The sequence below is a fragment of the Sceloporus undulatus genome, chromosome 1 (genome assembly GCF_019175285.1).
Source record: "Sceloporus undulatus isolate JIND9_A2432 ecotype Alabama chromosome 1, SceUnd_v1.1, whole genome shotgun sequence".
NCBI classification, from domain to species: domain Eukaryota; kingdom Metazoa; phylum Chordata; class Lepidosauria; order Squamata; family Phrynosomatidae; genus Sceloporus; species Sceloporus undulatus.
The window spans coordinates 78716361-78734699 of record NC_056522.1 but is presented as its reverse complement, the minus strand read 5'-3'; the positions used below and the strand labels follow the sequence as shown (position 1 = coordinate 78734699).

Sequence of the window (18339 nt, the reverse complement as noted above, 5' to 3'; positions counted from 1 at the left end):
TGGGATAGGTTTGCAGTAATTAAGCAGAGCAGTGGAGGACAGAAGGTCTTGGAGATGTCTCATCCATAGGGTCGCCATGGATTGAGATTGACTAGAGAGCAGTTAACAACAAACTAGCTTATTACTCCAGCACACTATAATATGAAATATTTACTCCACGGACTATATATCTATTACAATTAAACACAATTAAACACATAGTGAATATCAAAATATAATCCATACTCTTTTTCTGCAATACTTAGCTAATTGTAAATCCTTACATAAAGCCCTTGAGTAAATAACAAGCACAAGTGTGTAATCTTACAGTGATTCTGATTTAGCAAGGAACTTTATTCCTTTGTTGAAATGAGGCAACCATAAACTATTATTACATTAATATTATAATATGCCCTCATTTCTTATGGACCTTACTCTGTATTCGAGGTGATTATAATCTGAGAACATTCCATTAACCCAATGCCAAGCATTTTTCATATTTTAATTTGCTCGTCATAAATCATGGAAATGAAAACCTTCTATTACGGAACATGCAGTTCAGTTGGAAAGGACTTCAGTGTCCCTTTTGTTGCTGCCCTAGAAATCTGATCGTGGTGCATGTTGACAGATTCTCATATAAGATATCGCCATAATTTAATTCTTAATACCACAAAAGGCATTGGGTACTGATAGCAAAAAGAAGACAATTTGTTCTTAGCCACTGTGGCAGATAACAGGATCACATATCAACTTCATCGACCTGAATGGAGCGATGGCCAAATCAAATTTAACTGGACATAGCCCTACCTCCAACATTTTTTCCTCCTTCAAGCACAGGCGTACAAGGGTGGATTTTATTTTTAAAAAAAATTGGGAAAGTTGTTATAAAAATCTATGTAGACCCTAAGCAAATTTATTTATTTATTTATTTATTTATTTATGATAAACAGATAGGCACATAGGTTGAGATGTTCTGGAGGTTAAACACATGTTGGAAATAAAATGTAACAGGGATGCAAAAATGTTACTAATGTCTGGAAAACCTTGGGAGCAATAAATACAAGAAATGACTATTAATTCCATCATTGAAAGATTAAGCTCAGCTGAGATGACTACCCAACTGAACAACCAATGTGGTATAGTATTTTGAGTGCTTTGGGAGACCAGGGTTTGAATCCCGATAAACTATGGAAATGAAGTGTGTGACTTTGGGCAACTTACACTCTCTCCGCCATAGAGGAATGGCAAACTTCTTCTGAATGAGTTTTACCTAGAAAGCCTTATGTGTGATTCTTCAAATCAGAGTTTACTTGAAGGTGCAGAAGAACAAGAAACAGAGCAAAGAGGATCTATAGTAAAACAACAACAATAACAATGTACATTTCAATCAAAAATATAATACAGTGTTATTTTTATGTCATGGAGCTTATGCCCCCTGTGACAGAAACCACACAAATGATGTATCTGGCTGAAACACTGTCAAACCAAGGAAATTTGGTACATGAGGAAGACAATCAAGATGGTAGTTTCATTTTCTGTAGGACTGGTAAAAATATTATATGTATTTTAAAAAATTAAGCAATATGCTGTCCTGAACATTTGAAATCCTATAAACTGTTGCCTGAGCTAGGCATTCCCCTTCTATTCAGTGCCTTAAAGTCCAACTCTGACTACTACTACACAGCCTGAGGTAATATAAAAGGTAATAAATATTAACTAAACCCTAGATTCAATGCCTTTTTGAGTTAAAACCAGTGAAACTTATGATCTTCAGGTATTTCTGACTCCATCTCTCATTAACCCCTGGCAGTGTGGTCAATGCTGAAAGGTGGAGTCTAAGCACATCCTCAAGGTCACAGGTCCTCCAAGGAAACAATTTACTGCTAACAAATCCACTGTCAAAAATGACATATCCACAATTTTCAAATTTTATTTGCCCAGCAAATACAGCTTCAGAATTGTCAGCTTTGTGTTGCTTCCAATCCATGTTGTTTTCTCTAGCAAAGCAGAAAGGATACCCAGCCTAACAAATGCTTTTGGAGATCAGCCTTACATTCAGCACACTGGTAATTAGAAGAGATAACTTTGCAAGCCAGAAAGGTTATTTGAAATTCCTGTTGCAGTACTTTTCCCATTAGCTCTTGAAGATAGGCCAATGAAGTTAACAACTTATTTGACTCGAAAGAAGAGATGTGGAGGTCATTCAGCTTTTCTTTTTCCTCTGCACTTCATAGCTATCATCATTTAACACTTGATGATGATGAAAGACTAATGTGAAAAAATGTATGCATATGCTTATAAAATAAAATGCCCTTTAGAAGGAAGTTACGGGACTGCAAAGGAAGCGGAGTGCTACTGTAGAAGAGTTTTTTTCCCAAACCCAGTAGCTAAAATAAATCATAAGGTCATGAATTTAAACAAAGCAAGTGACACAAAGATATTTACATTTGAGCCAATAATTTTCCCTATTGTATGGTCAAATTATACACACACACACAGGCTGGTACACTTACCCACACATGGAAGGGAGTAGCCAAAAACAGGGTTATGGACAAATTGGCGAATGTTCAGCATAGTCACACAGTACAGATGAAAACAGTCTAGGCAAATGACATGGCGATGAATGCATGGGAATACCAACACAGGACTCCTGAAAGGAAGAAAAAAAGGATAAACGATTATAAAGATGTTGGTAAAGGTTTTCTCTTGACAAGATTGTCTAGTCGTGTCTGACTGTAGGGAGCAGTGCTCATCTCCGAAGAGCCAGCATTGTCAGACAGCTCTGTGATCATGTGGCCAACATGACTGCACAGAAAGACGTTACTTTCCCACCAAAGTGGTACATATTTATCTACTTGCACTTTTACAGGCTTTCTAACTGCTAGGTTTGCAGAAGCTGGGCTGAGCTATCTTATAAAGATATACTTTTGCCTTAATTTATTCCAGTATGGCTATTCCTACATAAATCTGGTTTCATTATAACAGTGTCCTTGACTTTATATGGACCATAAGTATCACAGTATCTGGCTAAAGGCTTCCATTCTAAGAGCTTGTCATAACTGCTTTGACAACATATATCTCCTTATAATGGGGAACATATTAGTGTCCCCATGCTTTTGGGATTCAATGGTCATAGTTGGAATTTTGCCCAAATGTCAAGGATATCATCATAAAACTATTATACAAGGAGGGGAGTCTATTCATAGAATAGCTGTTCATTCCACAGAAGGGCAAACTGGTGAGGCTAAAAAGAAGTTATATGCCCATTACCACAAGTGCAGGGCAGGCAAGGTTTGAGCTCAAGAAAACATCTTGATAAATATTCATATATCTTTATATATGTTCATTTCCTACATATATGTCTTGATATATGTTCATATTCCTAAATCATCACTGAACTAATTTACTCAAACAACTTTATTTATTACAATTATACACAATGATCTGAATCTATTGGTAATTTCAACTAGAACCTACCCTTTGAGTCAAGTACAGAATGGTGAGTTAATGCTTATGTAACTCCATTGATTCAATGGCCTCCCATTGTTAGGAGTACAAATGCGCTTCAGGCCAACAGTTACATACTAACTAAGCAGACATGATAGCATCAGTGTTTAGAGCTGCGATAAACCTAGTCTGTACAAAGTTTTTTTTTAAGGAAAATGTTGAAATGAATTTGTAGCAAGGAAATACTATAGAGACTGTATTTATAGTACCATCTTCAAAAACTAATCCATACATATTTTTGAGGGCTAGGGTAAAATCACAGAAACCGCAAATTGATGCAGAACCTGAGATGGAATTACACTGTAATGCAGGAAGAAAACCCAATATTTTTGGAAACATAACGCAACCAAGGACAAGTATATGGAATTAAATCTATTCAAACCCCCTTTCAGGTATTCCATCCTGAAGATAATGAATGCATGTAGATCAGTGGAGCATGTCATTGAGATGCATTTATTATCCCTAGGATGAATCATTATCCCCAAGATATATGCATGAAAATGGCTTTATTTCCATGCCTTTCAGTGAAATTCTAATCTTGAGCTACACAAGATGGATCAAGACTGCAGTAGTAATAAACACTCCTGTGTGGCAGAAAAAAATAATATTCTGATGTAGCAGATTTGGAGCCAGTATAGTGAAGTGGTTTGAGCACTGGACTATGAATTTGGAGACCAGAGTTCAAATCCCTGCTCACCCATGAAAACCCACTGGGCAAGTCACACTCTCTCAGCTTCAGAGGAAATCAAAGGCAACCACCCCCCAAACAGTATGCAAAGGGTTCCTGTATACTGAGGCTAACTGGGACAGGTTGGTAGCATGAGCTTTTGGAGACTTCTGTCTACTTCCTCAGATATAACAAATCTTATCAAGAAAACTCCATGTCATGGCTACTTACTAGCAAGTGGAGAGCGGAGGTGAGATGGGACAGAGATAGTGAAATGTCCATGGCTGCATCTAAGTTACAGAAATAATCCAGTTCGACACCACTTTAACTGCCACAACTCAATTCTATAGAATTTTAGGGTTATCATAAGTCAGAAATGACTTCATGGCACACAACAATAACAGCAACAAATCGGGTTTACACATTAGCACTACTATAGAATCAGTGAGACACAATAGCTTGGATTTTTAGTTTGTCTCTTTAAGTAGAAGCAACTGTAGTCAAGCAGATGTGTCTTCCAGAGCAGAGGTCTAGGGGCCATTTGCCTCCGTAAGAACTACCATAGGTGTACCTCATCCAGCTATGTTGTGAAAAGTTCCTTCTTGATGTATTGGGGTTCTCCTAAACTGCCATCAAATTTTGGTGGTGCAGCTTGGGTGGGTTTTTTGGAAGACACATAAAATAGCCTCCTCCCCACCAGTTTATCCCCCTGTAGTAGATTTTCAAGGCTGTAGGCAGCTGCAGAGGGATTGGGCAAAACTGCCTCCATTTCTTTTCCACTGGTAAGAACAATCCACGTGAGGGATTCCACTAGGAAGTACACTATTTAGAATCAAACCTATCTGAAGTAATTCCTACACTGGTGCAGCTTACACTACCAGCTCTTGTAACAACAAAACTGTGGACAAAGTATTGTGGGAAAAACATAATTTAGTAGGAATCTAGTTGGGACACCAGCTTTGCTCAGAAGACAGCTTATCTCCTGAAAAATAGCATAATGTTATATCTGAAAAATACATGATGTAAACACACAAAATATTCACAATAAAAGTAGAATTGTCTTCTCTTCTGGTATCTAAGAGGACTGAATGTCCAGCAGTTTTGCAGCTAACAATGAGGTAGGAATGGGCCAGTCTCTCCTTCTAGCACATTTACATTTTTGCAAAGTTTGGTAAATTGTGATGATCATAATTACAAACTGAAATGAAAATTTCATCCATCCCTCATCATGACACAGTTTAAAGAATAAATTATATCCAGAGAGATATTCTATTATATGAGTACACCATGCCACTGCTCAGTTCTACTGCTACAACAGAGTAAGTTCTACTGCTACAACAGAGTATTAATGACAAGGTACATTACACAGGTAGTATTAGGGAGTTTTAAGGGGCAGGGGAAGACCATAAACAAGACTTCCAAATATCTGACTTTCCCCTACACCAAGAAGCAAAGGATACCCAAATACCCATGTTCCATACATTGTGTCCTCCACCATTGGTGCAATATGTTAAACTAAGAAACCTGTTCCAGTCTGGTTGTATCAGTGCTTATTGCTAACACATGGGTAGGGATATATGTGGTTCTCCAAGTATTACTGCACTATGACTCTCATCTGTCCTAAGCAGCACTGTCAATGGTGAAAAATTATGGAATTGAAATCCAGTAACATAGGAAGAACCAAATGTTCCCAACTCCTGCATCAACCACATCCAAGACAAGTTTCTTGTTTTCCATTAATCTCATTATTCAGGTATACTGCCACCCAATACTGGAAACACAGTTCCTTTTGTTGCTGCACACCTGACCCTCTCTGATTACTGATCACAAATACTGGTTAAACTTTCAACAGCCATTTATACTTTCAGATTTAATAGAAAAGGACACAGCAGCAAAACTAAGAGTAATGGTAGACAGAATCTTGCTTTAGACTGCTAAATATTGTATTTTTGTCAACAACATCTGCTCCAACAGATGATCCTGAAACAAAAGTACCAGAGGCCTTACTGGGATGTACACAGCCAGTGCAAGCCTAGTAAGCCTGGCTGGGCCAACAAGAATAGCAAAGTGGCTATTTAAAGCATAATTTCTTAATTTATTCTCATTGAGTGCCCAGAAACAGAATATGTTTGATGCAGCTGCTAACATTAGAGTTGAGTATTCAAATGTGTCTGCTCTCTTTACTGCCAGCTGTCCAACAAACACAGCGACAACAATCCCCTCCCTCCACCTCATGACATGCAGACCGCAAGGAAGGTTCCTATGCAATGTTACATTATCCTCCTTCCCAAGGCTTAATGGTTTGCTGTTGTTTTGCTTGCCGCTGCTATTTCATATTGCTAACACATATAATCTATAAAAGTATATTTAGACATGTTAAAGGTATTATCAATTGAGACCAGCATATAATAGAAATGAGGATGTTTAGCTAATTGGAGTTGTAGTGTTTGTTCTGGGAGAAAATAATTGCTTGGCTAGAGAATATATACGTGTGTACGTGGTACCAAATTCTATCAAGGTCAGTCTGAAAGGGATTAAAGTAAAAGTATATGAGAGGGGTGGGCAAACCAAAATGTGTACAAGAGTGTATTGATTTATGAACAAACCAAGGTAAAGCCCACAAATTTACAGGGAAGCACATTACTTATTCTATGCTTTTTAAAAAAATAAATTTTATTAGATTAAAACAACAATTACAACATAACATACATAGCATTACTATTCCAAAATCATTCAGAAACATCCATTTCTTCTACACCTTAAGACAAAACAGAAGACAAAATAAAAAAATACAAATTAAACAAAACACTAAATAAATTTACAACATCTTGACATACACCTTCCTTTTCTGCCAGGCTTTTCCCCCATGACCTTTTTTTTTTTGACTGATTCTTTCCCCCCTTTTTAGTGATGTTTAGGCATTTTATCTTGTCACTTGTATTCTTATTGTACCGCCAGCTATTTGTATTGGGGGTTTTATGAAGTTTTAACTGTTTTATACTGTATAATTGGGGGGTTGGAGGGGCTTTGTTGTTTTACACTGTTTTTATATTTTCTGTACACCGCTATGATCTCTAAGGAATAGCGGTATAAACATAAAATTAATAATAATAATAATCTTAACAAAAACATACATAATTGGTTTTTTGAATTCCAACCAAGCCATTTTTAACTTACCTCAAATACCATTTCTACTTTGTTATAGGTTAATTTCATCACATCAAACTTTAAAAAGTGCTTTATAGTAAACTTAATCCATTTTCTCTTTATATTAACATCAATATACTGTCTTTCCCATTTAGCATCTCCTTAAGGCTAAATTAAGCATCTTTGTCATCCTTAACCTTACATTCATTAATATAGTTATAAAAAGGTTTCCAAATCTTATCACATTTTTCCCAATCTTGACCTCTTAAGATAGTGGTAAGTTTATCCATCCGCACCAAATCCAATAATTTAGTAATCCATGAATCAATAGATGGACAGTCTACGGTCTTCCATTTACTGGCAAAAACAATCCTAGCACTAGAGGTTGCGTAAAACAGAAATTTCCGAAACTTACTTTCTAATACCTCATTATCACACATACTAAGTAAATAAAATTTGGGATCCATCTGGATTTTGCCTTGGGTAATTTTTGTAATAACAGCATGGGCTGATCTCCAAAATTTCTTAGCCCATTTACAGTTCCACCAGATATGGTAGAAAGTACCAATTTCATGCCCACATTTCCAGCATTTATTAGAGGTGCCTTTATAGACTTTTGCCAGTCTTACAGAAGTTAGGTACCACCTAAATTGCATCTTAAAAAAATTCTCCTTCAAGTCATTACATAAAGTATATTTTAATCTGCACTTCCATCACTTTTCCCACTGGTCTAAACAAATGTTCTGTTTCATATCTTGGGACCATTTAACCATTTGCTCTTTAATCACCTCTTCCTCCAAGTCCCATTCTAAAAAACACTTATAAAATAAAGCGAGTTTATGATGATTTTCTGAAAACAAAATTTCTTCAAATTTGTGGTATCCTGGCTTTATGCCTCTTAGTTTATTATCTATCAGAAACCTTTCTTTAAGCTGATGATAAAGCAACCAACCACAGGAAAAGCCTTCTTTTTGCAATTGATCCAGAGATTTAAATTCCAAGTTCTTATCCCTCATCTTTTTAATTATCAAATCCATGTATGTGGTCCAGCTATCATTTAAAATTCCCTCCCCTCTATGGAATGCTTCATGGATTGAGGTCCATTCCAGGAACCCTGGACATAATCCAGATTTATACTTCAGCCATATAGTCTTTAATGACTTTCTAACAAAATGATTTAAGAAATCTTTATGCACCTTATGTTTATCATAGAAAAGATACCCATGCCAACCAAAACGTAAATCAACACTTTCTAAGCACAGGGTTCTTTTATCCTTTAACAAAAACCAGTCCATCAGCCATTCCATACAACATGCCTCATAGTATATCTGGAGATTAGGTAATGCTAGACCACTCCTTGGGGTCAAATCTTGCAGTACTTTAAACCTTACTCTTGTTTTTTCCCACTCCAGATAAATTTTGACAGTTCTTTATGCCACAACTTAAATGGCTTATTGTTTATAATAATGGGGATAGTTTGGGGGAAAAAACAAACTTTGGCAAAATTTTCATTTTTACCACGGCAATCCTCCCAAGCCATGACAAATTCATTTTGTCCCATTTCTTTAGGTTGTTCTCCCAATGCCTTTTCATAATTATTTTTGAATAAATCAACATTTTTTTACAGTCAGCCAAACTCCTAATTATTTTACTTTTTTACATATTTGAAAGCCAGATGCCTCATTTATCCATTGTTTTTCTTCTTGTGTCATGTTCATAGCTAATACCAATGTTTTATTTATGTTAATTTTCAATCCTGACATTTCACAAAACTTTGTCATAGTATTTAACAAAAATTCTAAGTCGGTCTTAGGATCTGATAAAATAATAAGCACGTCGTCCGCATAAGCTTTCAACTTAAATTCTTGACCTTTAAATTTGAACCCCCTTAGTCTGGCTTCTTCCCTAATATTGATATTAAGAATTTCTACCACCATTAAAAATAGCAACAAAGAGAGTGGGCAACCCTGTCTTGCGCTATTTTGTATATCGATCTTATCAGTCTTTTCTCCATTAACTAAGATCTGGGCTTCCTGTTTAAAGTAAATACAGTCGGCCCTTCTTATACACTGATTTTTTATACACAGATTCAAGCATACACGGTTTGAAAATGTTCCAAAAAAGTATAAATTTACCTTGATGTTCCATTTTTTATTAGGGACACCATTTTGCTATGTCATTACACTGGTGCCTCGGGTTACGAAATTAATTCGTTCCGCCATTCCTTTCGTAACCCGAAAATTTTGTAACCCGAAACACTTTTCCGTTAGCACTGGAAAGCCTATAGCTGCACTTTGCAGCATTTGAATTTCGCGCCGAAATGAATTTCGTAACCCGAAAAAATATTTCGTAACCCGAAACAGTTTTTGCCAATCCAACTTTTTCGTATCCCGGAAATTTCGTAACCCGATCATTTCGTATCCCGAGGCACCAGTGTATATTTAATGGGACTTGAGCATACATGGATTTTGTTATACACGGGGGATCTTGGAACCAAACCCCAGCGTATAATAAAGGTCCACTGTAGCTTTAATCCAATCAATAAAGGTTTTTCTGTGCTTATTTTTGGAAATTATGTTGGTACTGTCTGTAGAAGTCATATTGTTAACTTCTTCAGTTTCTAGAAAAGTTTTGCTGTTGGAATACAGAGGGCTGATTTATTGAACTCAATGGAGTGGGCAGTTCTGACACTTTTTAAGTTGCTGCAGACTCATAACATGGCCATTTACTGGCAAGTGGAGAGAGGAGGTGAGGTGGGACAGAGGCAGTGAAATGTCCATGGCTGCATCCACACTACAGAAATAATCCAGTTTGATGCCACCTTAACTGCCATGGCTCAACTGTAGTCTCTTATGGCACCAGACCTCTCTGACAGAGAAGGCTACATGTCTAATAAAACTACAATTCCCAGAATTCTATAGCATTGAACCATGACTGTTAAAGTGGTCTCAAACGGCATTATTTCTACAGTGCAGATGCAGACCATACAGACGGCTAGATGCTCAGCAATGACATCATCATCTTGGACCTCCAAAGAACCATTGGGTGGTCCATGAGGTTGCATGCCAATATCTGTCCACAGCGCTTCTCCTCCCCATTTCTCATGATAATCCTGTGAAGGAAGTTAGCCTGAAAGAGAGGCACTTCATGGTTCAGTAGACACGACTAACTGAATCTCTCAGGTCACAAGCCAACACTCTAAGCACGTTATTACATTATGTATTTCACACCTTGGAGCACAGCGATGACTGTAAATACAGTTAAAATGTGTTATGGCATAGCTCTGAAACAGTGTCACTTGGATTTGGTGCCTAGGGGCAGTTTAATCATTCTCAGTTGCTGTACAGTTCATCAGGCATACAGATGAGTCTGTGCTGCTCGCCACTTAGTGAAGGTGGCACACTTACTGAGAAATCCACAACAGTTGTTCTGCTGTGTTATAAGCCACGCCCCCCCAAATGCTGTGGCTCTGAAGAGTTTATATATTTTAGGAGTTGGAGAAAAAAATTGGTAAGAGGTTTAAACAAGACAACAAAAGGAGATTTTCAAGTACTCATAAGGTTAAGATTGTGCATTCATTGTAGACTACTATCACCTTTAAAAGTTTCTGATTAGTTGTAGTGAGGAGGGCACATTCTTTTTGAGCTCACTGGCACACTTAGTATTTTCAGATATATATATCTTGTAAATAGAAGAAGTTTAGTAGTTACACAGATCTCTTGTTGTCCCCTTGTGTTCAGACTAAGTGTAAGCCTGCTGCTCGTTGTTGGTGTTTCTGCAATTAGATTATGGCTGAATGGAAACATACTTTTGCCTTTAATGATATTGATAAAGCACGAATTATAGCTAATAAATCCCTATGCAATGAGAATGAAGCCACACAGCACCGTGGCAATTGGCAGGACCTTGAATTTCTTAAACAACAATATGTTACAATGGATTTACATGCATCCACCCTGGCAGAGTATTGCAAGACAGCACGCATTCCTAGAGGCCTTAGGATACAAAAGAGTCCAGGCTTATTCAAAAATGATGTGGAGTTTAAAACAAAATGGGCCGCAATTCTTAACAAGTGTTCCTCAGACCTCATGTTACTTTTGGTAGATAGACTTAATTCAGAATTAGAACAAACCAAACTCAAGATTGATGAATCATTGGCTCAATTATCTTCAGATCTTTCTAGTCAGGATATTAAAAAACGTATGGAATTGTTAGAAAGAGATTTGGACTCTTTTACAAAGGAACTCAAGGCGTACAAAATTAAAAAAATTAAACGTGATGAACTTGATTATGTTAATGAAACAGTTTATCCCTGGCTGAAGAGTTCATCTAGTAAGAAAGTACGCTTTGCAGTGAGACCTATTTTTTCCTCAGACGGGGAATCCTCGGATGAACGAGGTTATTCCACAGATACATCCACTAGAGAGGAACACTTAGATGAAAGTTTTTTACAAACAGGCCCACGATTACGCAGAACCACACGAACAGGTCCTCGCAATTCCAAATACAATAAAAAAAGAAGGACAAGGACCTAGTGGTAAATTTGTCCTCTTACAATTTGTCCCATGAAGAGCACTTGTTGTTAAATAAAGGCCTTTCATTTGTACCCACCCCTAATTATAATTCTTTTCTAACCAGAATAGATATCTTTAAACTTATAAGACAACTTAAGTTGCGATTTTTCTTTGGGGAGTCTTCCCAAAATTTCCAACATACTTTCAAACGCCCCTCCAAGTTCATTCCCCCTGTGTGCAATCACAATATAGCTACCTTTGAGGAGGTAGTATTAAGAGATGTTGAAAAATTAGAGGCTTCTTTAAGGAAACCATGGTACAATTTAAGTTATCAGGAACATTGCACCTTACAAAAGTTAGCCTCGAAACAGGAGATAGTAATCAAGCCAGCTGACAAAGGGGGAGCTATAGTACTCTTGGATAAAAAGGATTACTTACAAGAAGTACTTCGTCAACTTAATGATCACATCAGTTACCAAGCTTTGGACAAAGACCCTACTAGCTCTATTAAATTTGTAATTAAAATTTTAATACAAGAAGCAGAACTGTTGGGATACATAGATTCCTCTACAGCATCATTTTTGATACAGGAATATCCCCGTATTCCTATTTTCTATATATTACCCAAAATTCATAAGGAAGGTTTTCCTCCACCAGGTAGACCTATCATTTCAGGGTCAGGGTCCCTTTTGGAACCTTTATCCCAATATTTGGATTCATTCTTGGCACCATTAGTATTTGAAGTACCTTCTTATATTAAAGATACCCGTCATTTCATACAGAGTATAGAGAACACAGAGATTAATCCTGAGGGATGTTTGGTCACCTTGGATGTAAATTCTTTATACACTTCCTTTCCCCATGCTGAAGCCAGAGATGTTGTAGAACTTTATCTGCACTCTAAAAATGTGAAAAAACCTCCTATTCATTTCTTATTGGATATTCTGGATATTATTTTAGAAAAGAACTATTTCTGGTTTAACACTCAATTTTTCCTTCAAATTAAAGGGGTAGCGATGGGTAGCCCAGCAGCTCCAAGTATTGCCAATTTATACATGGCTCATTTAGAATCTACATATATTACTAATCCAGATAAGAATCCTTTTCATAAATATTTACAATATTATGGAAGATATATTGATGATATTTTTGTCATATTTTCTGATAGATCTAAAGTTGAGAACTTTTTCACCTGGATGAATTCTGTAAGGCAACATATTAAATTTTCATGCCAGTCCAACTCCCAGCATATTTCTTTTTTAGATGTAGAAGTTTACATTCACAATCATAAGATTGGAGTCCGTAATTTTCACAAGCCCACGGACCGTAATTCCATGCTACATTTTTCCAGTTGTCACCCTCACCATCTGAAAAAAAACTTACCATATTCTCAATTCCTAAGATTAAAAAGAAATTCTTCCATCAACACTCATTATGAAAAGGCAGCTGATCAGTATCAATTAGAATTACAGGATAGAGCTTTTCCTCCTCATATAGTCCAACATGCTAGATACAGAGCTTCCCTCAAAGATCGCTCCACATTATTTCTCCCTTCCAATAGTACAACTGAGAACAGGATTATAGGATCCTTCACCTTCACTCATGCTGCTCATCATATCAAACATAGTATACAAAAACATTGGCATATGGTTCAGAACATTCCAGGCTGTGCACAGGCACCCATTATAACTTTTCGGAGAACTAGAAATCTCAAGGACTCTTTAGTGCATACAGATTTTTATGAACATGCTCAAGAGCCTTTTCATGTAAGAGGACATCACAGATGTGGCCACTGCAGCTGTTGCAAACAATCTTTAAACATAAAATCCTTTATCCATCCCATATCAAAGGAATGTTATGAATTAAATTCATTTACTAATTGTAACTCCCTAAATGTCATTTATGTGATTTTATGCCCTTGTCAGAAGATATATGTAGGACAAACTTCAAGACCTTTAAGAATTAGAATATCTGAACATAAAAGTACCATCCGAAATAAAAGTTTAGATACCTCATTTGTCACACACTGCTCACAATTACATCACTCTCCAGAATCCTTAAAATTCTTTGCAATTGAGCAAGTCAAGTTTGGTACTTTTTATAGTGGTAACAAACACACTAAACTCCTACAAAGAGAATCATTTTGGATTCATAAGTTGTCATCAAACATACCCAAGGGTTTAAACGATCGGTTGGATTTAAGTTCTTTTTTATGAAATTGTATAGATTGGTTAATATTGTACATATCAGAGACAGATATGGATATGGGAAGGAGGCCAGGCAGATTATATAGAACTATATTGTGCTTATAACGGATTTAGAATGAGTCAGAGTTGTTAGGTACCTTTCAATTATTATAAGTGTTACAGTGCATTCAGCTATGGTTTGGGCTTACTTTGTGGGATATGTATGATAGTATGTCTCTAGAGGATATACCTTTAAGAGAATTCAATGCATCATGCTATCACCTGCAGCCTATTGCTGAGGTAGAGTATATTATGACTTACTATTCCTGTGAACTTGTACCAGCATTCTTCTTATCAGTCAAGTCAAGCTGTTCAATGTCGTAGGTAAGAGATAATGATTTAACTTTGTAAATTTGTCAATTGTATTCTATTGTGTATTATGTTATTGATGGTAATCAATGTATCATTTATTGTCAACCTTGTGCATTTAGCAGTATGGAACACATAATGTACAATATTAATCCGGTTATGAAATTAATATGCTGATGAAGACCTTGGTGAGTTGAAACGGCCACACAGGACTCCGGAGGTAGCCGTCCCGTCTGAATTCAACCCATAAAGGACCCTGCTACCAGCTAATATTATCAGTTCCAACTTCAGGTTCATTTGCTCCAAGCATCATCTATTATTATTGCTGTCTAGATTTTGAACTTTAATATTATGTTGCAGCAGTAGAACCATTTTCACTGCTTAAATTAGCAACATTGTTCACATGGACTGTTATCACTCCACTTTTCTGATGCTTATTGGCAATTGTTGATGTCTTTTATAATTATGTACCCTGATATATATATCTTGTAAATAGAAGAAGTTTAGTAGTTACACAGATCTCTTGTTGTCCCCTTGTGTTCAGACTATTTTCAGTGACTACCATGAAAGCAATCAAAAATGCCTGTCACAGAGAGAGAGAGAGAGAGAGAGAGAGAGAGAGAGAGCAGTCACAAAGCAGCTGCTGTGGCCAACATGGACTGTGACTTACACACCTATGTGTGCTTGACAACTCATTCACTTTCACCTCTCTTTCTCTTCCACAACCCATACACACAATTCCAGAAAGACTAAAACAACACAGAGAGAAGGAAAAACAGACCCATCCTTTCAGGCCCTAGCTGCCTCCAGATTTGTCTTTATCCCGGTGGCGACACTAGGGTTGGTGTCAACTGGTGTGGGAAGAGGGACGAATTGCCATGCCCTCTACCTCCTTGCCTGGCCAAACACTGCTGAAGCTGCTGAGTGCAGTGCAGTGGCAACTGGCACACCAGACTCAGAAGGCAACCCCTTCCTTGGGTGTACATTTCAAGTCTTTAACAATTACTGAAGAAAGTCTAGGCAGAAAGTGCAAAGGCAGGTTTACAGTTGAACATTAAGGAAAAAAAAATAATGACCACAGATAATTGACATAACTTTAAAGTAGACAACGAAGACATTGAAATATTGAAAGATTTTCTATAGCTTAGCTCAGTCATTAATCAGAATGGAGACTGCAATTAAGAAATCAAAAAGAAGATTAAGGAGACTATCGCATGCACATTTTTTGCACAATCCAGGCATGGGATGGAATCGGTCTGCAACAGGGGAAAATGGGTGTTACTGCAAGTGAAATTGCTGCTGTGCTGCTGACTGACCACTACCTTTCCTCAAGCCCATCAATTTTGGTAGTACTGAAGCTTTCTGTCCTTCAAAATGGGCTGGCTCAGAGACAGGTGGTGGTTGGCTGGCAGCATGGTAGCAATTTTGTGTGTGATAACACTCATTTCCCCACATTCCATCCCAATCCCATCCCATGCCCGGACTGGGCAAAAAAGTAAATGCGATAATCTCCTAAGACTTGGAAGGACAGCTCTGAAGGAACTAGACAAGATCCTCAAGTGTAAAGCTATATCACTGAATATCAAAGTTAGGATTGTCCATGGCATTGTACTTCTGATTTAAATGTACAGTTGGCCCTCTGTTTTCGTGGGGGATCCGTTCCAGACCCCAGTCCGAAAATGGAGATTTGCCAATATATAAGACCCATAGGCTTGAATAGGGCGTGTGCCCACAAGCGCATGTGGGGCGTGCACTGCAGGGAGCATGGCCCATTGAAAATAACAGAAGTCGCCCATCCGTGAATAATCAAGACACTGGATCTCAAATCTGCGAGAACAGAGGGGCAACTATAGTTGTGAAATCTTAATAATGAAGAAATCTGATAGAAAGAGAATCAACTCATTTGAGATGTGGTGCTGCAGGAATTCTGCAGATACCGTGAATAAAATGGTCCTAGAGCAAATCAAGCCTGAACTCTCCCTAGAAGCCAAAATGACTAAACTGAGACTTCAGGAACAGCAAGCAAACAGATGAACCACACAGAAGATTATTTTAATCCATTTAAAGGCAATCTGATGCAGCAAACGGATACACTGTAAGCTAGCCTGTGTATAGTTAAAATTTTACATTGGTTCTTTTAAATACCAAATAAATACAGGAAAAGATAAATTTAGACTTTTCAGTTTTGTCTGTTAGATTAGACTTTTCAATCGTGGTTCACTCAAGGTATCAAGAATTCTTCTGCAACTGTTGCCAACGAAGTCCCTCTTGTTTTGATGGACCATGATTTTTTGTATTCTGCAATGCTCTATGTATGCCTCTGATTTTGTTCACTATAATCACAAAGCATTTTCCTACTGCAAAGGTGAGCTAAGGAAGTTCCTGGAATCAGAGTTCCATGCATCCTTTATTGATGCACCAATGAGTAACTGAAATGTAAAATTAACAGAGAATGTAAGCAAAGAAATGTAGGGATTCCTGTTAATCTGCTTACTACAGTATTCAAATAGGCTACACAGTATTTATTGCCCAGTTTGACTCCTCATGTGTACTTTCCTTTGTTTTGTTTTTTTAAAGAAGTCTTCTACCTAATCCTTTGCAAATCATTTAAATTTTTCTATCTAATCCAAAAATACTACATGGAAAAACTTCAAATACAGGAGGGATACAGCTGACATAATATTCTGATTTACTGCATATACCATATATAAATGTATAATCTTCTTTCAAAATATGCAGTGAAATCTCATATACTGTAGACGTCAAGGTAGTGTGTCGGTAGCATTAAAAATATAATCTCAGTGTTTTGAGGGATTTCACTGACTAAAGCAGCTTACAAACTGAATTAAATAAAACCTCCCCATTACTAATCCTTATTACTTGACCACTTGCTGTTCTGAATCTAATCAAAATGATTTTTAAAAAAGAGAGAGGAAAGGCAGGTTTTTTTTTAAGTGGACAAATTTTCAATTTGAATAAACAGAAATATTAAGAATAATAATAGTGTCAATAACAATGATAAAATAGGTTGAGGCTCTGTTATCTGGAATTCTGGAATACAAAATATTCCAAAAATGAAAACTTTTCTCATAGGTGGTGAGAGAGTGACACCTTTGCTTTGTGATGGTTCATTGTACACAAACTTTGTTTCATACACAAAATTATTTTAAAAATACTGGATAATAATAATAATAATAATAATAATAATAATAATAATAATAATATGATTTATTTATAGCCAGCCTCTACCTGAAGGATCGAGGCGGGTAACAATCAAAATAAAACAAATACATTAATCAACACAATCCCTAATCCACAATTTAAAAATGACAGCATAGAATCAATTATTAAAATCACAATAAAATTGGTCCCCCTTAAAATGAGGCAATGTAAGGGAGAGGAAAAGAAGCACAGTTGTGGGACAATGGAGAGGGCCTGTTTATCAGTCCGGGAATCCTGCCGGAAGAGATCTGTCTTAATGGCTTTTTTCAAGGCCTCAAAAGATGTTATATGATGGATCACCTCCGGTAGGTCATTCCTAAGTTTAGGAGCGCCTGATGAAAAAGTCCTCTGGGTAACCACAGCAAGCCTGGTTGTCTTAGGTTGTAGTAAATTAGTCCCAGAGGACCTGAGTGTGCGGGGTGGATTATATGGAAGGAGATGTTCCTGTCAGTAAGCTGGACCTAAGCCATGTAGGGCTTTAAGGTAATTTCCACCTTGTACTGTGCCCGGAAACTGATTGACAGCTAGTGTAAAGATTTTAGAACTGGAGTTCTATGGTCGCCTCTTAATTTTCTGGCGACCAGCCTAGCTGCCATATTTTGAATTAGCTGAAGTTTTCAAATTATGTACAAGGGTAGCCCCATGTAGAGTGCATTGCAGAAGTCCAATCAAGAGGCTGACTGAAGAGTGGGGTATAAATAATAATAATAATAATAATAATAATAATAATAATAATAATAATAATAAT

General features: G+C 37.0%; 1 protein-coding gene across 1 annotated transcript in view; it reads right to left on the bottom strand.

The window, feature by feature from the left end:
* The window catches only part of PRKN (parkin RBR E3 ubiquitin protein ligase), a 678545-nt gene that overhangs the window by 204957 nt on the left and 455249 nt on the right, over positions 1 to 18339 (bottom strand). The window contains exon 7 of the mRNA XM_042478458.1: positions 2493 to 2629. Within this exon, the coding sequence (XP_042334392.1) occupies positions 2493 to 2629 (137 nt within the window). The remainder of the gene's footprint in view (positions 1 to 2492; positions 2630 to 18339) is intronic.